Source organism: Cucurbita maxima, unplaced genomic scaffold (assembly GCF_002738345.1).
Source record: "Cucurbita maxima cultivar Rimu unplaced genomic scaffold, Cmax_1.0 Cma_Scf00004, whole genome shotgun sequence".
In the NCBI taxonomy this organism is placed as follows: Eukaryota; Viridiplantae; Streptophyta; class Magnoliopsida; order Cucurbitales; family Cucurbitaceae; genus Cucurbita; species Cucurbita maxima.
The window spans coordinates 2,691,882-2,712,235 of NW_019272020.1; the positions used below are offsets into that span (position 1 = coordinate 2,691,882).

General features: G+C 35.5%; 3 protein-coding genes across 5 annotated transcripts; 2 read left to right on the forward strand and 1 right to left on the reverse strand.

The window, feature by feature from the left end:
* The first annotated feature begins 1,311 nt into the window (after nt 1-1,311).
* Nucleotides 1,312-6,553, forward strand: LOC111477682. Of its 2 annotated transcripts, none has more exons than XM_023121564.1 (5): nt 1,312-1,761; nt 2,443-3,324; nt 4,249-4,331; nt 5,531-5,671; nt 6,190-6,553. In XM_023121564.1, exons 1-5 carry the CDS (start codon nt 1,423-1,425, stop codon nt 6,290-6,292), a joined length of 1,548 nt encoding a protein of 515 aa, XP_022977332.1. In that variant the 5' UTR covers nt 1,312-1,422; the 3' UTR covers nt 6,293-6,553. The 2 variants fall into 2 exon arrangements, with proteins under 2 accessions (XP_022977332.1, XP_022977331.1); XM_023121563.1 differs by having other exon boundaries at nt 1,314-1,761; nt 6,148-6,541.
* A 548-nt stretch (nt 6,554-7,101) lies between these two features.
* On the forward strand, nt 7,102-14,141 carry LOC111477685 (probable prolyl 4-hydroxylase 9). Its single transcript, XM_023121567.1, has 8 exons — nt 7,102-7,319; nt 7,423-7,542; nt 7,775-7,932; nt 8,897-8,999; nt 12,163-12,258; nt 12,351-12,416; nt 12,486-12,605; nt 13,905-14,141. Exons 1-8 carry the CDS (start codon nt 7,194-7,196, stop codon nt 13,989-13,991), a joined length of 876 nt encoding a protein of 291 aa, XP_022977335.1. The 5' UTR covers nt 7,102-7,193; the 3' UTR covers nt 13,992-14,141.
* A 270-nt stretch (nt 14,142-14,411) lies between these two features.
* LOC111477684 (molybdate-anion transporter-like) lies at nt 14,412-20,305 on the reverse strand. 2 transcript variants are annotated; one of them, XM_023121565.1, is made up of 10 exons: nt 19,927-20,305; nt 19,542-19,686; nt 18,870-19,038; nt 18,197-18,455; nt 16,330-16,418; nt 16,174-16,218; nt 15,895-16,077; nt 15,728-15,813; nt 15,539-15,623; nt 14,412-14,949 (listed from the first exon to the last, which is right to left on the reverse strand). In XM_023121565.1, exons 1-10 carry the CDS (start codon nt 20,132-20,134, stop codon nt 14,815-14,817), a joined length of 1,404 nt encoding a protein of 467 aa, XP_022977333.1. In that variant the 5' UTR covers nt 20,135-20,305; the 3' UTR covers nt 14,412-14,814. The 2 variants fall into 2 exon arrangements, with proteins under 2 accessions (XP_022977333.1, XP_022977334.1); XM_023121566.1 differs by lacking the exon at nt 16,174-16,218 and having other exon boundaries at nt 14,421-14,949; nt 19,927-20,303.
* Nucleotides 20,306-20,354: the final 49 nt, after the last annotated feature.

A 20,354-nucleotide genomic window follows, 5' to 3' on the forward strand; every position in this document is an offset into this window, starting at 1 on the left:
AAAAATGTAATAATACCTTTTAATTTTTTTTTTTTTTTTTTTTTTTTTTTTTTTTTTTTTTTTTTTTTTTTTTTTTTTTTTTTTTTTTTTTTTTTTTTTTTTTTTTTTTTTTTTTTAAAATCTCATTTAGATCTTCAAAATTTCCATTAACACTTTTAGATTTGTTTAAAAACTTAGAAGAGCACTTTTAAATTATTTTTAAAATTTTAAAAAATACAATTGTCTTTAGTATGTCGTTTCAAAAAATGCTATTTGATTTTTAAAAGTAATATTAAAATGTTCGAGGATAGTTAGATGAAACGTTGTAGACAGTTTTTTTTTTAATTGAAGGATATTAATGAAACTTTTTTTAAACTTAAAGTTTTTTTTTTAACTCTATTTAAATTAAGGGTATTTTTTAAACTACTCACTATTTTCCTCCATAATTAATGTTGAATATATATTTTTTTAGGCAAAATACATTTTTTTTTGTGTGTATTTTATACTGATGTAGCAGCAGAAAAAAAAAAACAAAAAACTATACATATATATTTATTGAAATCATGTGTTTGGCCATTTTTTAAACCACAATATTTCTCTATTGAATTCATATATTTCCATTTTTTAACTTCAGATGTGGAATTATATGTATTGTTCTTAAATATTTGTTAGTATTTATGCCATAAATTATCAATTACAATGATAAATAAAGATTATAAAATGGGTTAGTGCAACAATAATAAAATTTAAAAGAGAATAATAAAATGAGTGTAATATTTGTTGGATGATGGAACATAGGCTAATTTAGGGAATGATCCTGGGTTTATAAATAAAGAATAATCGGGTGAGGTCTTTTGAGAAGCCCAAAGCACAATTGAGGAATACTTTTCTCCCTCCATTTGGGTGAGGCCAAGTTCAAAGTGGACAATATCATACCATTGACGAATACTTCTCTTTCCACTGGGGTGATGAGCCTTTTTGGTAAGCCCAAATCAAATCCATGAGGTGGACAATATCATACCATTCAAGAGAGTCTGGTTTGTCTAACAATATTAAGAAATTTTTAGACCATCAAAATTTATTTATTTGTTTAAATAAACTTATTTAAGCATAGTTAAAACATTAAGCAAGCTTTAATAAAAGGTGATTTGAGTCTTATCTTTTAATTTCTCTTGTTCATTTTTTAATGAGAAATTTTGTTGCTTAGCTAGCTTGTTATATTAGACTTTAAAAAAGGATAAGAAAAGAAAATAAAAGATGGTGGCATGCGGTTCGGTTTGGTTCATTTGAGTCGGTCTAGTTTATTCGATCCCGAAAGAGAGTGCCCCGATTCGCGCCATGGTAGAGATCCCGGACCATCGCACGGGTCACCCACTGCAAGCATGTACAATTCACGATACGATTGCGATTGATTTTTTTGTGCCTCTCCACACTTGAATCAAAATGAAACTGAAAGTTATTCCGGTCAATGGAATGTTCCAACGGGGGGCACTTTCTTTTGTTTCAATTCTGCAAATTCGAGCCAAGTCTGCCTCTTATCGCCCAGTATTATGTTATTCGAGATGTGGAATTCGGCTGTTTAACTGTGGCAGTGGCTCAGTTCAATCTGAATTTTCTGGAGAGAACGCATACGATATTTTGAGAGTTTCAGAGACCAGCTCCAGCGATGAAATCAAAGCTTCTTTTCGCAAATTGGCAAAGGAAACTCATCCAGACCTCGCTGAGTCGAGAAATAATTCCGCTGCTTCCCAGCGTTTTGTGCAAATCCTTGCGGCGTACGAGGTGCTTGTCTACAGTACTCTTCTTCTCTAGTTCTAACTTTTTCTCGCTTGATAAATTGCACTGATCTCAATTTTATACTAGTTCATTTCTTACATTGAAACATGCGAAACCAAGTCGAGCAATTCAATATCTCTGGTTCATTTGTTAATTGAATGTAACGTACTTGTAGCTTGTATTATAACCATATGTATTAGATTTGAATCTAAATTTTATTTTTCGCGAAGACTGAGATGTAGGCGAAGCTAGAATAGAAAATTATCCGAGTTCGAAAAGGTTCGTAATGGCATTAGCAATAGAAGGTGATATTTAACTCATAGGTATTTTGATAAAAATGTTGTTAAGACTATTGGATTTCGAAGAACATTTTTTATCCATAGTCTCGCATGGGAACTGAGCTTCACTGTCGCATTTTTTAATCGACACGGCTTGTTCATAGAGCTTCATAGTTAGCTCACTAACACATGCTGTTACCCCTGTGATGTTTGAGTACTTCCGTTTTCATAACTTGTGTGCAAGTCACTGTAGATAGCTGCATCTCTTCTAAGGGGTAGTACTGCTTCTACGCTTCACAATTCAGATAGAAAGCGTAAAAACTGGTTAATAGTAATATTTAGTCTTTTTGTTTGCTTTGTGATATACAGGGTAATCTGACATCCAAGTATAATCGATGATGGATTGCAGATCCTTTCTGATTCAGAGAAGAGGGCACTTTACGACAGTTTTCTTGTAGCTCAGAGAAAGCTAGTTAAAAAAAATGGTAGCTACGGCTCAATATCATACGTATATAAATCCAATCAGACAGCTTTCAAGCAGATGGAAGTTGTTGAATGGTTGAAGTCCTATAGATCTTTTATTAATGAGATATTATCAGAAAGGAAACCTGTTGTTGTTACGGACTATTTTGATGAACTTGAGAGGGATTTCTACTTAGCGATGCATGTTGCTTACTTTGGTCCAACCATCGAGTCTATGGAACTTCTACCTGATTGTTTTGAAGCTGAGGAGAGGTCAACTCATGAAACTTCCGAGATATTGCACTTGGTTTCAGGGCGCGATCTTTTTGGGATAGTCAGTTTTGCCGAGGAGGTGGCTAAAGTGGCTTCTGCCACCAGTGGAAAGTCTATTTCTTCAACTTCTAGGTGTCTAAACATCACTCAAGCCATTGAAAATGTTAGCAGCTGCGTGAATTTGACAAGAGAGGAAGAATTTGAACTTCCTCAGGCCTCAATGTTTTATGAATCAGATGCATACAAAGATTTAGAGTTGCATATTTGTGGAAAAGTAATTGCTAGGGCTTCTAGACATCCTCCAAAGTTTCATGGTAAGAGCATGGAGGATAAAGGCAATCAAGATCAAATACATGTTTTTCTTAGTTCCAATGATGAACCCATGCATACCAGTGATGGATATTTTATAGATTTCTCTTCTGGGGATGCTGCCGGGGCAAGGATTCCCTTGGGTTCTATTTTTGGTCTAGGTACATCTGAAGAAGAAGGATCCTGCTCCGTTTACAATAAACATGGCACAAAAACACATGTGATAATGAAACATCGAACATTAATGGTCTGTATAGTCTTTAAGCTACCACCATCCTTTTATTTTCTTTACACTCGTCATCATAAATTATTGTTGCTTCTAATGTTACATTTTTCTACAGTTCATTCATTTGTCTGCTTGTTTGCTATTCATGATCTTGTTTCTTATAGAAGCCAAGAATAATCAAGGTGCTTGCATAGTTCCTAATGCATCGCCATGAAATTAGTATATATTGACAAATTTTTAATGTTGGGATTTTTTCTCTGTCTTTCATGTTTTTTATTTTTTTTCTACACTTGTCCATTTGGTAAAGTTTTTCACCAAATGGCTAAGTGTTCAAAACACCTTGGATCACTTCTGTGGATCTTAACTACTTGGCAAGTTCTCAGACTTACAAGTATTGTAGAATGAAATAGTAGTTCTGTTGTGGAGATGATACTCAGGAGAGATGCAAAAAAATAATAAACAAACAATATTTTATTCTTTCTTTTCATTTTTTGTGCTCGATGACATTCTTGACATTATATATTAAAAACAAGCTCCTCAGGTGAACGCTTAGTATTTTTTTTCTGTTTGACTTCATTATCATTATATTTCCTACTGGGGTAGTATGCTAGGATTCATCTGTTTATATCTATATGATTATGCTGCAGTATGGATGCATTTTTGTGCATATGGTAAGGTAACTCAGCAAATCCCTTCTATGGCGAATGAAGACAGAATAAGATATAAGAGAGATTTGTCTTTCGCCATCCATTAATTTTACACAATAGTAATGTCACAACGATGCTGTGGAAAAATATATTTTACAAAAAGGTATAAGCTGCATGACTCTTGCACGATCAACATATTGTTGTTTCTGTGGAAACTGAATGTATGCTTGATTATCCTGCGTATTTAAATGGTATATTTATGTTTTTGATACTTACTTACTGATTTCTAATTTTACAGGTGAAACACATGCACTGGTACAGCACAGAAAAAGTTTCTGTCTGTGAGTGTAGATGCAGTCGAGCACGTTTGCCCCCAAGCAAGTGAGTTCTGCATCTCCAGAATTTTATGGATTGTTGTCCCCGTATTTAGTGATGATATTAATTATTGATCCTGCTATCAGTGGCAGTTGGCTAATAAAAATAGCTCTTTCTTTTTACTTTATTGACATTATAGTCGTCTGATACTTTTACCTGGAAGTTTCAAACTGTAATGCAAGATTAGGACTCTTTGTGGGAAGGAGGGAGATCAAGGGCTTGTTGCCACTCACTTGGATAATTGTGAGTGAAACACTAAAAAATAAATGCACGATTGGAAGTAGGATTGTGATCTTTCAATAAAAAGTAAATGAATTTGTAAAGGGGAAAAAGTTGTACAGGTCCATTATCATGAGCAAGAGTAAGGGTGCCTTAAATAACAAAATTTACAGTAGAAGCCCTCGTACATTATTACTCGAGGAAATAATTTTTTGGGAAGCCTTCTCGGTTTAACTGCAAGGAACCACACCTTGGATTCTTTGATCTCTATAGTTGGACCAATTTGCATCTTCAACTCAGTGGCTTCCATAGTTTCTTATTTGGATGCATAATTCGATACTTCAATGTTTTTAGCATAGCTTCTTGGTGGGTTACTGAAAGCTTAACTACTTTTTGGAATTTTAATGAAATGGAATGGGTGTAGATAGAAAGAATTTGGATAGCTTGTGATCTTCTTTCTCCCCCACCTCCTATTTTGTTGAAAAGGAGCTGGCGGGTGCTTTTGATCGTTCAGATCTTTTTCTCTACGGTGGTCCTCAATTATGCAGATGTCTCTATCTTGTGATAATCATTTTTTCTAATAGGAGGTTAGGGTGTTATATTTGCATGTCATGTTAAGGACCAACTCGTAGACCAATCAGCTTATTGTTGATTAGAACGCGATAGCAACTATCCATTTTACTTATGGTACAAGGGAAGTGCATGAGCTTTGCGAGTGGAGGTTGTTAGAATCACTATGCATGTAGATGATGGCAAACAAACTGTACTATAATGATCTTGAAATTTAAAAGATAAAGAACTACAAGATAAACCAAGTAATTTGAGGTATTTGGACCCTCCCTCTCTAGAGAGCTTACACCATGGCATTGCTGAGCTTGATGTGACATGAAGATCGGTAGAGTAGAAATGATGAATTTATAAACTTGCATCTCTTTCTTGATTACTGTCCTTGTTGTTAACTTTTAAACTCTTCTATCTTATAATAGGTTTTGGCTATTCGAGCCCCGGTGTGGTCTGCATGATGTAGGGGGCTGGTATGTCGAAACATTTGGTAAAAATAAGAAAGGCCGAACAGTTCCATCAAAAAGGTTTTGGGATGGTTTTGATTCTCAAGAACAATGTCAAGAGTAAGTTCATACCTGAGTATACGAATAAACTTTTAATCTTAAAGCTTCTATTTACACAGAATGACTTAATAGGATAATCAAGAAATTTTCATTTTTACTCTCTCATTTGAGTTTGTTTAGGATAAAAAACGTGCCAGGTTTAAAAATTTGATATTTGGCACGTCTATTTCTCGACCTACTGTGAAAATGAATTGCACATTATCTCCATCTCTTCAAGCTATTGGTGGGATTACCGGATGAACCTTTTGGTCAATTGCCTTCCGATGTTCATCATTGCTGTCATCTTTTAAATCTAAAATCGTGCACGTCTATGTCTCGGTCGGTTCGGTTTCATGGTAGATTTGTGTTTTCTGATCTCTTATTTGAAAGCATTTGCGTTTATTCTGAATTCTGCATCACATTTCTCCTAAAACTGTGTTTCAAAATTAATATTTTGTCTATATCGTTGCAAGCCAAGTTATCTACCGTCTGTGCAGGCGGCTTCATCCAGCAATGTATCTAATTGCCCTTGCATACAGAACTCTTGATATCGAAGATGCAAGGCTGAGGAAACAAGGGATCAGGGATACGATCAAGGGCCAACTTTTTAGGATCCTCAATTGGTCCAAGAAACTTATTTAGGGAGAACATTGGTCCTTTTGATGTCGAAAATGCTTCAATTATTAGGCGTGATAAATGCTACAGTAATTATTAGGCGTGATAAGTGTCTGCGAGAAGGTCAGGTCTTGCACCTGGCCTGTTATGAATATACCAAGCACAGCTAGAGGCCTCGGTAAGAGCAATTCTTCCTCCTGATTAGCATTATAGTATAGTTGAGGACATTTTGTAAGGACTTTAAATTATCTGAAAGAGCTTTTACCATATGGAAAAGACTCGTCTAAATTCTAAACACTCCATTCCCTTCTCTGGAAGGACAATAGCATATCGACCGTTTGACAACTATTTAGTTTTTAACTTTTTAAAACTAATGTCATAAGTGCTACGTTCACATGTTGGATCTTTTGTCGTTTGGTCATGTACTTTTTACAAACGTTCTCAAAATCTTTCCAGCTATATTTTGAAATCCAAAAAAATTGTCTTTAAAACTTTGGTTTTGTTTTTTAACTAAGAATTCAAAATCATAGAGAGGAGAATGCTTTGAGTCATGAATAAAATCATAATTAAAATTATACCATATAAACTAGTTATAGAGTTCTATCATTAAAAAAAAAAAAGATGAATTTTGAATTCTTATTACTTTGTTGAAGCAGGACTAAAATATAATGAATTTAAGTATGACAACTATATGGTTATAACATTCTTAAATATTTTAGGTTTAAGGTTTTAGGTGCATTTACTGGCGGTAAGTGAATTCCCGCCTTGTCACACTAACTTTCGACGACCGAAATGAGACGTTTATAACCTTTGTCCAATTGACGAGATTCGAAGCACAAAATCAGTTCAACTTACCCAGACGCCTCCGAAACCGGAAGTAGGAACAGTTAAAAGGAAGAGATCGGTGATTCCTTCAAAGGAAAGAAAGATGAAAGGCAAGAGCGGAAAAAGTTCTTCGAGCTTGAGATCGAAGCTAGGTTTGCCGGCAGTTATCTTCGTTTTATGCCTTTTTTGTTTCCTTGCCGGATTCTTCGGTTCTTCTCTTCTCTCTCAGGTTGATCTGTGTGTTTCAAGTTTCTAATCTCCATAAGATTTCGTCACCTTAATGTAATGTTTTAATTTTCCGACCATCTCATTGCTATCGGACGAACAAACAGGATGTAGATGACGATAGGCCGAGGCCGAGGTTGCTTCAATCGGTCAACGGTGGTAGCGAGTTCGATTTGATGCCCTCGGGAGAAAACGGCGACGATTCCATTTCTTTGATTCCATTTCAGGTGCTATCCGTTTGGTTCCATTTGACTTTAATTCTTATCCCACTGCTACGTTAGTTTCACCGTATTGTCACTCAGAATGAGTTGTTCATGCTAGGATTGTCATGTATTTATGCGAAGTATTACTTAAACAACGAACGAACGTTGCAACTGATTATTCGACCTTCAGTATTCATGATTTTTTTTTTTCTGTTTCAATTATTGTATGTCTAATTTAAAGTTTTCATCAACGTAGCTTTTGAGCTGGCAGCCACGCGCTCTCTATTTTCCGAAGTTTGCAACTGCGGAGCAATGCCGAAACATAGTCAATATGGCGAGGCCGAGGCTTAGACCGTCTTCCTTGGCTCTACGTAAGGGAGAAACGGAAGAGAACACGAAAGGAATCCGAACAAGGTATCTTCTGTTTGCATGTAGCACTTGTGACTTTATTAATTATCTTTTTTTAACATGAGTTATAGATATGCCCGATCAGGTGATTTAAGGAGTTCATAAAGGATATTTACTACTTAATTATAGTTTACCAGATATATTTGATATAATAATTTGATATTTTATTATAGGAAAATATGTAGATGTTTGTCTTCCCTTATAGCTTACCATAGTTATCTTTCATTTATTGCTCTTCCATTTATTACTCTTTCCATATTAATTTATTTGGTTATAAATAGAAAACTTTCACGTTGGAGGGTTTTATAGCAAATATTCTCACATGATTTTAAATGTGGATGTATGTTTGCATAAAGTATTTGTGGGATTAGTATGTGTTATACTCGCATCCTATGGGAACGACATTCTGGTTTTGTATTTAATTTTCTCTTCCACTATTCTTTGAACTGCAACATTTGTTTCTTCCAGTACCTCCAATTATAACCTTCGGTCTATATATGTGATTTATGTTATGGTCTGATTTATATTATGGTCTGTGAAGATATCTTTTGAGATTTTAGTATTTCAGCATAGACATAGATACTTTCTTTTTTGGTTTTTCCTCGTCAGTTCGACTCTCTGGTCACTCTCACCCATAATTATTGTGTCTTGGAATTCCATTTTAACGCCTAGGCGTTGGTTTAGGAGGACCCAACAGTTTTATAATTTTACATTATCCATGCAGTTGATTCACAACTAAAAAAATATGTATCCTTCCATTGTGTTTTGTAATTGGTACCGCTGCAATTTAATCCAGCAGAACTTCCGAGTTAGCCATGGGTATAGGTGAAAATAGGAAATTTCTATTACTTTATTTTGGTTTTTGGTTTCATGAATTGAAGGGAATGTATAATTTTGTAAAGGTGCTTGATTACATTTTCAAATTGACTCTCTCTCCCTCTCTCTCTCCTTCTCTCTCTGTCCCAAGCAGTTCTGGAGTGTTCTTTAGTGCTTCAGAAGATGAAAGTGGGACGCTGGGCGCCATTGAGGAAAAAATTGCAAGGGCGACTATGCTTCCAAGGATGCATGGAGAGGTATTATGATAGTAAGGTTTACCACTTTGATCGTCTATATTTCCACCCAGCTTTTTGTAGTTAGAATTCTGTTGCTACATCGTCCATAAGAATTTAAGCTTCCAAAAGTACGTTGTTATAGAATCCTAAATATATTTGATGTAAAATTTTGATAGGGAATGTCATAGATTGAACTCTGTCAATTCCTTGGAAAAGATGAAACCTGCCAGTTACTCTGAAATTACCTCTGATGTCATTACCAACTTGCTTATAATTTCCATACGTGTTAAGGATATTTAGTAATCAAAATGGTGTGGTGGATTAATCAAACATTCTTATGGTATCAGAGCCATTTTGGTTTAGCAATCCGGATCCTTTCTTTACAATGGCTTTTGAAATCTTCTACCGTTCTTCTCCACCACCACTGCTGGCTTTGATGCCGCAGGGGCAGTCATCATGGCTGACACATGCAGAGCCGATTGATTACTCTTCGGCTCCACCATTTTGACCTCCAAATCATCCTTCGCCATACTCTGTACATACAACCTCACCTTTTCCAAACATAGCATTTTTCATTTTCTTCCCAATTTTCCCTTCATCCTTCCTCCTTCATAGAAACTCTAATCTTAGGATCTTCATCAGCGTTCTCTTCGAAAATATACAGAATCTTGATAAGCCCATCGACCTTATGCAAAGATTTACCTTTGGAATCTGGGCGCCACACTGGCCTCTTCGCCAACCAAGTTGCCGCCGCCCTTCTCACCAAAATTGGCTCCTTCGCCCAATGTGGCGACTCTTCCGACTTCAACATTGTCTTTGTCCCTTTCTCTAGGTTTCCCCTTTTACTTCTTAGGGTTAGACATACTCTCACCAGAGCTAAGGCAACATCGTCGCTAAGCGACAATCCCTCTTCATGGGTTAGACATATTCTTGCCGAAGCCAAGACAGCATAGCCACTGAGCGGCGATCCCTCTGCAATTTTTGATGGCCAAGAAAGTGTCTCTCTACACCTCCTCTGAACCAGGTTGTTGACATCTTCAAGAAAAGTTTCTCAACCTCTTTGAATTTTTCAGATCCAAGCTTCACGTTCGTTCAAATCCGACTTGCGGTGGGGTGTTAAGGATATTTAGTAATAAATTATAGTTTACCATATATATTATATTTGATATTTTATTATTAGGCAAATATCTAATATTTGCCTTATTACCATAAATATCTTTCCATTTATTACTATTTCCATATCCTTGTAATTTATTTGATTATAAATAAGATAACTTTCACACCATTTAGGTGTGGTGGATTAATCAAACATTCTTAAGTTGGCCTTCTTAAAATTTTGATGCTTGACGTGTACTCTTGACAATCCATTTTTTACGGTCGTTGATGGGATTTATGTAAATCTACTATGCGCCCCCTTTTAAGTCCGATTTTCTTGTTTGAACTTTTGGAGAATGAAGGTTTATTATCTCAAAAGTGGACCTAAATGGTGTGGAAGTTATATGTTTATAATCAAATAAATTACAAAGATATGGAAAGAGTAATAAATGGATAGATACCTATGATAAGCAGTAATGGAAGATATTTACTTATATTAAAAGATCAAATATGATATATATGGTAAACTATAATGCAGTACTAAATATCCTTAAGCTGAACGTCGGATTTGAACGAACGTGAAATTTGGATCTAAAAAATTCAAAGAAAGGTCGAGAAATACTTTTTGTGAAGATGTCTACCACCTGATTCGGAGGAGACGTCGAGAAACAATTTCTTGGCCATTGAAAACTGCAGAGGAATCGCCGCTTAGCGGCGATGCTGTCTTGGTTCCGGCAAGAATATGTCTAACCCACGAAGTATAAGGGGGAAACCCAGAGGAAGAAGGAGAATAGAGAGAGAGAGAGGGTTCGATGGTGACTATGAAGAAGAGATGAAGAAGAGGGTATAAACTGAGAATGCAGACTCGGGTGTATTTTAGACGAAGATAGAAAGAGAGGGGCGGAGACAAAGTGATGTCTACGTCTTGTGGACTTGGTTTGCTATTGAGCAAATGAGCACGAGTAAGAATATCTCGAGCATATTTTACAATTGGAGTTTGCACTGGTGACTCCAAAGGAGCAGTAGACGAAGTCGATGGAGAAGTAACCGGCGCCATAGCAGGTGGTGAAGTTCCAATGGACGGAAAGGTAGCCACGCTCCTCAGAGCAAGGGACGAAGACGATGTTGAAGTCAGAAGAGTGGCCACAGTGGGTGAAGGAGCTGATTTTGGCGAGGAGACCGGCGGTGACTTGGTTGGCGAAAAGGCCAGTGCGGCACTCAGATTTCGAGGGTAAATCTTGCATAAGGTTAATGGGCTTGTCGGGATTCCATATATTTTCGATGAGAATGCTGATGAGGATCCTGAGGTTAGGGTTTCTGTGAAGGATGAACGGAAGATTGGGAAAAAAATGAAAGAGGCTTTGTTGGTTAAGAGGAAACCGATTACGTTGGAGAAGGTGAGGTTGTATGTACAAAGTATGACGAATGGTGATTTGGAGGCCAAAAGGGTGGAGCCGAAGAGTAATCAATCGGCTCTGCCTACGACTATCATGGAGACTGCCCCTGCGGCGTCAAAGCCAGCAATGGTGGTGGAGAAGAAGATGAGTAAAAGGATTCAAAAGCCATTGAAAATAAAGGATTGAGATTGCGAAACCAAAACCGCTCCGATACCATGAGAATATTTGCTAAAACCACCTCTCCTAAACGGTGTGAAAGTTCTCTATTTATAACCAAATAAATTACAAAGATATAGAAAGAGTAATAAATAGATATGGTAAGCCGATATTTGCCTATAATAAAAAGATCAAATATAATATATATAGTAAATTATAATTAAGTAATAAACATCCTTAACAAGTATTACCTTTTACTGTCATGTTTTTTAATTAAATACTAACAGGTAACCTGAAACCTGATAATTTGTCATTGTGTTCTATCCATTTGATGCCCCTGTAGCTTTATATCTATGTTTCTTTCTTTCAATTGTTTGTAGAAATCTGTTCTATAATACTGCTTCATTCTTTAGTTAATGTACAGGTTGTATTTCCGCGTGGAGTTGTATGTTATAATGTTTTGTTGTGTCTGTAAAAGGTATTGAACTTCTTGTTTCGCAAATATTTTTAAATGGATTGAGGGTTTTGTGTTTCAGGCATTTAATATCTTGCGTTATGAGATTGGGCAGAAGTATAATTCTCATTATGATGCGTTCAATCCTTCTGAATATGGACCACAGAAGAGCCAAAGGGTACAAAGTAGATAGATCAGCCTTTCCTTTGTTCATTGCTCGTACACATTCACTACTTTGCCTAACTGACATTTTAGCATCCAAACATTCAGGTGGCTTCCTTTTTGTTATACTTGACTGATGTTGAAGAAGGTGGAGAAACCATGTTTCCATTTGAGGTAAGACCATAAGACCTCATGAACGATGCGGTTGAGTCAAATGGAGTATTTACTATGTTTGATTGGCAGAATGGCTTGAATATGGATGGAAAATACGATTACCAAAAATGTACTGGTTTGAAAGTGAAGCCACGTCAAGGTGATGGACTTCTGTTTTATTCTGTTTTTCCAAATGGTACAATCGATCCGGTTAGTGTTCCTGTTCCTATCTCTGTTGCTTGATATGGTGATTTTAGTTTGAATGCTGTATGGATTATTGATGTGTATTGTTGAACAACGAGTCAGCCTGAGGGAGCATATGCTTTGTTTGATCATGGAGCTTCTCGATTTATGATAAACCCCCTATCATATGCTACTCACCATATAGACATTGACATGATCATTAGGATCCCAGTCTTAAAATTGTATTACATAAAATGAAAAATACAGATTGATATAGCCTTTGGACAGGATCATCTCTATCCCAAGTTCTACAATGGACCAGTTATCTAATAATATGCTGATCTCTAACTACCCAACTCCCTCTATTGATAACCTTCCCTCCTAACCAACTATCAAGGAATTTGAATTTGGCCACTGCTAATACTTTCCTAGTAACATTCTCTTACACGGATCCATCAATTCCTTTAAGATTACTAAAATCTTTGCCACTTTCTTCAGGCTGTTACAGTTTGTGACATATTTGTTCAGACTTTGATTAGATATTGCTTTGCCATAGACAAGGAACATCAGGGATTATGAATTATGCTAAATTTTCCCAAAGCTGTTATAAGATGGTGCTCGTTAGGAAGCATGGACACTTATTATGAGCGAATGTAGAGGTGTTGGACAGAGACATGTTATTTGTTTTGAATGTTTTGGTTCTGCTTCTGGTGACACATTCAGGAGATGTCGGGACTCATCTTGTTTAGGAAATACAGAAACTAAGAAAGAAAAACTATAATTTCCTTTCCCCATTAAAACTACAAATATTTGAATTTGTATCAAGCAACTATGAGTAAGTATATGGAAATTTTCTAAAACTAAACTATTAAAAAAAAAAAAAAAACTAAAACTTCGTCTGACCAATTCCAGTAATGTAGTTTTGGAAGTTGATAGAAGATGCTCGTTTATTTTGTTGGGGACTTATTCTATATGATGATCTGACCTTAATACGTTGGGGGGCCGTAGACTAATTAATATTTGAAGTGGTAGTTACTTCAAATCTTTACATCATGCATATCGCTGCAGTTGAAAGCATGCATGTGCATAAGGTAATAGCAATTATTTTGGAAAACATATTTTTGTGGGTAATTCATTGTCTGTATGCTGTCCATGTATGTGCTTTGAGTTATTTGCATCTTTGTCATTCGGAAGCATTATGATGTAATTTTTCAGCAAGATTAGTGGGTCAGTTTAACGTTAAATGGTGTGCTATTCTGTTTAGCATTTTGCGTTTCTTAAGAACGCTGCTTGTCTGAGAATCTTATTTATTGGATGATTTTGCAGACATCACTCCATGGAAGCTGTCCTGTGGTCAAAGGACAGAAATGGGTCGCTACAAAGTGGATCAGAGATCAAGTACAGAACGATTAAGCGTAACTATTTACCACATGCAATGCATAACTCGTAAATCTCGGCCTATCATTTTCTCTATATTAGACAATGAATTTTAACATTAAAAAAAAATTGATTCCCATCCTCTTCCCCCTACCAAATAAAATACTAGGCGAGTTAATGTTAAAATGTTTTTTTTTTTTCAATGTAGTTAAGTGCTTAAAGTTTTAATTTAGGATAAGAGAAAAATGTCTAAATATTAAGCCAAGTAAATCCCCAACCTAATAACAGTTTGGAAATATGAATACTTTATTGAATAGATTTAATAATTATTGATTAGTATATAAATACATATTGATGTTGATTGATAAATAAATACTGATTGGTATGCCAGCTGCTGGGATTTATAGTTTAATCATTTAAAATACACCTTGAACAAAATATTCAAATCCCTCCATAGTCGAACTATTGATTAATATAAAACTTTGTTATTCACGAGCTAAGCAAAGTTACATAAAAGAAGAAAATATAATATTCTATCATTCAAAGAAAATGAATCCTATATTGACTAGGAGGTTAAAAGGTTCACCCATTTGGCAGCAACTTGTCTCCACCTACACCATTAGAATCTGAGTGGAGTCCTCTAGTCCTTCTCTTCATGATGATCTAACGTCTCATCAACAGGAATTAGCATTACACAAACAGGGAAATAGGATTGACTGGAATTGTTGAATTTGAATCTTAATCAACAAAAACTGATCCCATAACTTGATCTTGCAATCTCGAGCAGAAGATTAGCAGTTGCAGTTCTGAAAGAATGCTTACCAATTTCGTACCAAATCATGAAATGTTGAAAACAATTTTACTGCTTTTGCCATGCCTGATAAGGATGCTTTCCCCAACGCTTCAATGCATACATGCTGCCAGCCGAAGTGAACAGACCAAGGGCAGCAAATGCTAGAATCACTGAATTTTCGATACGCCGGTAATAGCCACCCTACGGAAACAAGACACAAACATCATCTATGTAATTTCTCATCTAAAGAAAGAGATACGAAATGGAAGGTTTTATAACTCGAGTCTTGTGCGTCCAAAAATATTAAACTTTATAACATGTCATCTGAATTCCCGTAGTAAATTATTCTTATCGTCAGGCTTAACATATCATATATGAAGAGTTCATAATGATAGCATCAGTCTTGGATGAAAGGACAGGTAATTTTCAGATCGATAAAATAGACCCTTCCTCATCTTAAAGTTTCCAATGTGCTTCGGAGTAAGAATGAAAAATGAAACCCTTACCAACGTTCTCCTTGGGGCTCCCAATTTTTCCCAAGGCCCCTTCATGGTAAACAAATTAGATATAGACAGGAAAATTCTTACCAGGTTTTGTTACTATTTGCATGTACGAATTTTTAACCTATGGCCCGTAACTACTTGCAAAACATGCCTAATTCTTTGCTTGTACAATTCAAATTGCTAGAGAGATAAGTTAAGGTACTCTTGAATTATACTAGATGCATTCTTTTCATCCAATGCGTGCTCCACCAATCAGAAGAGTTCAATTGAAGGTAGAATTTACATACCTGCAACAGAAAAAACAAAATTGCCGCATTTGCAGGGGCCAGAGATAAGCTAATCATCCCTCCACGCAACTTATTTGGCACATACCTATAAGAAAAATAGGAGGATAAAAAAGACATTGTGCAATCAAACCTGTTGCAAACATAATTACGTTTCTGCAGATGCTATCACAATAGCAAGTCAACACTTACATGGTCCTTAATCTTGCAAGTAAAGGTACAATTAAACCAACACAGGCATGAAATATGGAAAATAGCATCACTAGAACTCCAAGATCCTGCATAAATAGTAGAATATCAAGCTCCTTACTCGTCCAAATTTCTCAAAAAGCTAAGAAATCGAATCATATGTAACATACCTGATAATCAAAAGCAACAATTGATATCACGAGCCCTGATATTACAAAGCAATATAGTAAACAATCTTCAGTCCGAATGGATGATGTTCCTCCCATGAGCCATGGAAACAATGAGCTTCCAAGGATTCTTGACCCCAGCAAACATGGGTATATCAACCCAAGATGCACTTCCCGCCCATCAGCCTAGATCAGAAATAATAAAATAACTAAAAAATTCTGATTTAGAATGCCTGTTAACTAAATCCAACAGCAGTACCATTTTCAAATTGATACTCTTACAAGATTACTAGTACAGCGGTTTAATTTGTACTTTAAGCGAAGAACCTCAAAATTGGATAAGGAAACAGAACGACTTGTTCAGTGGCATATAATTTCAAATATTATAAATCCTCTAACAAATTAACTTTGATACTTCAATGTACTTTAGATATGTACCACTAATGTTGGAGCCCAAAGAATCCAAAAGAATGCAACAGAGAAGTGAATAGAAGCTTGGGCCCATGCCAATAACCATATCCTTTTATCTGCAAATTATGAAAGTTTATGAATTTTGAGAACATCTACTAATTTATCGTATTTCACAAATTATTTGATGGGAAGTATAATCTTGATAAAAATCCTAGTTCATACCAACTAAAGTTTATTGAACAGTGAAACCATCTAATCAGCTGATGTGCAAAAAAAAAAAAAAAATTAAGGTGAAGTAAACATTTGATCCCTAAACTTGAGAATAAGTTTCTAGTTGGTACATAAATCTCATTGATAGTTTAGTCCCTGACCTTTAAAAATTGTTTCTAATAGGTTCTTAGACCGTTAGTTAAACGAACAAAATGATTTGGTTATTCCCTCCCTTCTTTTCTCCTTTTCAGCGAGCCCACTATTTTGCCAAGTTCACAAAGAAAACTACTAAAAAAATTCTTCTCACAAAAACTAACAAAGAAATACATCTTCTCTCCTCTCTCTCTCCGAAACAAGAATGTCCTCCTCTGCCATGAAACAAAGTACACTGATTTTTGTGCTCAGAGATTATGGCACATAATAGGGCATTAAAATAGCTAAATCTAAGAATTCATTGAAATTTTAAGCTCCCACCTTAAAAAATGTCATAATACGATTAATTATGTCAATGGAGAATAAACCAACAAACAAATGCCAAAGCAAGTAAAAAGGCAAAGAATTCAATCAAATTTTTATCATCTCTCTAAAACCTCAATTGAAAAAATAAAATCAAAACTTGAAGCATCAACCAACAAATGGGAAAAGAAAACCAGAAAACGCAAGAATAATGAAACAGAAGTTTATATAGATCTGAACACCACAGAGATCTAAAAAACCCAAAAACCGAGTCCTTCCAGATTATTCCTCTTAAAAATGGAACAAAAAAGAGAAGATGAAGAGAAGACAAAAAAAACTCTGCCTAGTGATTTACAAAAAAAAATCTTCATGTATTGTACAGAATGGCTTGAATTTGATTGGTTCTTTTTATAGTTTTCTAAGAACTAGAATTGAATGATAGAAAATGGGGGGTTTGGGATAATATTTTCCTTTTGGAGTAGAAAGGTCTTTGGATTTGAATTTTTAGATAAATTTCTTTGTGAATTTTCTTCATGAACTCACCAAAATGGTATAGGAAGAAGGGTAGGGAAAATGAGAGAGAGAGAGAGAGAGAAAAAAAAGGCACATAAGCAAAATTAAAATCTAGTCAGCAAGTTCAGACGTGCCAAATCATCTTTTCGTCAGTCAACTAACAGTCCAAGGACCTTTTAGAACCATTTCCTATAGGTCACGGACTAAACTGTAAATTTTTTTATAAACATAGGGATAAAAAAGAAACCTATCCTCAAACTCAAGGACCAAAAGTGTATTTTACACTAGAATCTACCTTGGTGAAGACATTAAGCACTTGGTCTTCCATAGGTTTCTCATTAGTAGAGTGCAGAAGAAACCAAGAAAACAAAAATAATGGCTGCATTCCATTCTGAAAAAGTTAAAAATGATATTCGAAAACCAATATATTTTCAATAGACATTGCAAATTACTAGAAAAGACCCAACTTTGTACAAGGATTTGTCCAAGAAAATCCCTGAAAACGATATGAAGGTATTTGATAGTTTCGGGTAGGTTGGGGTTCGGCAAAATTGGTATATATTCAAATACATCAGAGACGTTAATGCGTCAACAGAGCAAAACTGTTAATTAAATTAACAATAAAAGGCATAAATATACTTGGCTGAAATTTCTACCCAGTCAAACAAAACCTAAACCAAGATGTAAGTAAATATAAGGAACATATGGTGCTTACCACTAAAAATATATGCACTGAAAGAAGTTCTATAGTCCTCCAGTTCTATTCTTTGTGATGCTTCTGTCCACCCTTTGGTGACAAAAGTTAAACATATCAATGCCAAGAACACAGCAACGGTGGAAGGAGAAAACATATTTATCTTAACATTATCACCAACCAGACTATTCACAAGCATCTGGTTTCCAATCAAAGAGACAGACTCAAATACGGTCATTAGCCAGAATGTGTCACTTAACATATCTTGCCTTTGACCTTGCTGCAAGGGGAGAAAAATACATGAGGGAATGACTTTACATTAGTGCTCTATTTCAAACAAGAGACTCATGAGGTACTGCAGGAGCTCGAATAGAAATCAACATGGCCAACCATTCAACCAAGTAGAAACAAAACAAGTTGGAGCATAAGTTGAGATCGATAAAACAGATGAATAAATATCTAATTAAACTTACTAGGTTACATCAACTTAAATATAAATAAATAAATAAATAAGCTGGTTGGTTTGATTTCAAGAACCTTAAACTTGAAGTAAAAAATATTACAATCAAAGTCCATTGATTTCATATTTAAGGGTCCTCAACTCCTTTAAACAAGTATGACATGAATGTAAATTTATGTGCCCTAATATGATGGCTACCTAAATAAATCCAAGTGCAAAGCTACGTTAACAAACCTTCTCATGATGATGTACCATCCATGCTTCGAAGCTGAATGAAAATATTGAAGTAGCAAGAGATAAACCAATACTGGTGATAAAGAGACTTGGATGCACAGAAATCCTCTTCCATACGGCAGTGACAAGGTGTATTATGCAAAACGTCATACATACTTTCTTTTGACCTCTACAATAATAATAAAATCATTTCTTAGAAGAACAAAATCATTTACTTCATTGTATTTATAATAAAATCTTAGTAATGAAATCTGAATGGGAGCATTGAAGGAGGAATTCTACTCTCTAGTAAAACCATGAAAATTGAGCTGACAACCTAGCAAGTGACGGTTACTGGAAAACAACGTTGATTTTTCAGACTGCACCGTCTTTTTCTTTATATTTGTTCCAAAAACTACACTGTCCTACTTAAATGTTCATAACGACGATCTTAGAACTTATGTGAAATCACTAATTCCTTTGCCAAAAAAACATCTGAATTTCTATCATCAGAATATTGCGTAAATAAAATTCTATGATATATCACAGTTACCAGCATAATTCCATGTTCAACCGGAAAAATAATCTAGCATCAGATTTCCATTTCCTCTGCATCATGGCATATAGACGAAGACAGCGTACTAGCATTTCGGAATGAGAAGGTAATCGAGTAAATAAGAGAACTAAAATTACATCAAATCGGATAGAACGCCCAAAAAGGAACCGACGAAGAGAGAAGCCGCATATCCAACACATAGAGACAACACTATCTGTTCTCTGCTAACTCCGCGATACGTATACTCAAACTCACCATATACTGACCATAAGCCTTCCATTACTGTAATATAAAGAGGAGTAACCGATTAGCAACATCCACGCCCCTTAATTGAAAGGAGAATTTACGTTTGCTGAACTCGATGAACTAGAAATGTCAGTAAAGGGAGGGAAATAGTCTGGAAAAAGGTTAAATTAAAAAGAGAAGATCCCGCCTGAGAGAGACTCTCGAAATTACCAGTTACTTGTAAATTTTATTTAGGAAAAAAGGAAGAAAGTGTGCAGAGTAATACGCAGAACTTACCTGACGCAAGAGAATAGAGTAGCAGGAATTTCCGCTGGAAACTAGAAAATGAGGATGAAAATCCATGATCGAACGGAGAAGGAGTTCTGGTGGAGCTATTCTTGGAAGCATAAGGTAGAAGAAGGATCGAAAGAAAACAAGAGAGGAAGATGAAGATGAACAAATATGGATTTGGCTCCCAAATTGAGTTTTCGATGATCACCGCCATTTTTCTAGCAGTTACTCTCTCAAAGAAGCCCTAGATCTCTGGCCATTTTTGAGAGAGAATTGTGAGATCGCAAGGGGAAGATGCGCGGTAAAAACAACTTGCATTGCTCATTTCCCTTCAAATGCTTAGAAGTGGGACGGAGGGCATTCTCTTCTTCTTTCTTTTCTTTTCTTTTTTTTTCTTTTTTCCTTTTTTTTTTTTTTTTTTTTTTTTTTTTTTC

Bases quoted from the DNA above. Each gene is read 5' to 3' on its own strand.
- LOC111477682 (XM_023121563.1), top strand. From the start codon at position 1,423: ATGAAACTGAAAGTTATTCCGGTCAATGGAATGTTCCAACGGGGGGCA. The intron at 1,762-2,442 runs GTGCTTGTCTAC...GATGGATTGCAG, and splicing joins AAATCCTTGCGGCGTACGAG to ATCCTTTCTGATTCAGAGAA. The intron at 5,672-6,147 runs GTAAGTTCATAC...CCGTCTGTGCAG, and splicing joins TCTCAAGAACAATGTCAAGA to GCGGCTTCATCCAGCAATGT.
- LOC111477685 (XM_023121567.1), top strand. From the start codon at position 7,194: ATGAAAGGCAAGAGCGGAAAAAGTTCTTCGAGCTTGAGATCGAAGCTA. The intron at 7,320-7,422 runs GTTGATCTGTGT...ACGAACAAACAG, and splicing joins GTTCTTCTCTTCTCTCTCAG to GATGTAGATGACGATAGGCC. The intron at 7,543-7,774 runs GTGCTATCCGTT...TCATCAACGTAG, and splicing joins TTTCTTTGATTCCATTTCAG to CTTTTGAGCTGGCAGCCACG.
- LOC111477684 (XM_023121565.1), bottom strand. From the start codon at position 20,134: ATGGCGGTGATCATCGAAAACTCAATTTGGGAGCCAAATCCATATTTG. The intron at 16,219-16,329 runs GTACATATCTAA...TCCAATTTTGAG, and splicing joins TTTGGGCTCCAACATTAGTG to GTTCTTCGCTTAAAGTACAA. The intron at 15,814-15,894 runs GTATGTTACATA...CTATTTATGCAG, and splicing joins TTGTTGCTTTTGATTATCAG to GATCTTGGAGTTCTAGTGAT.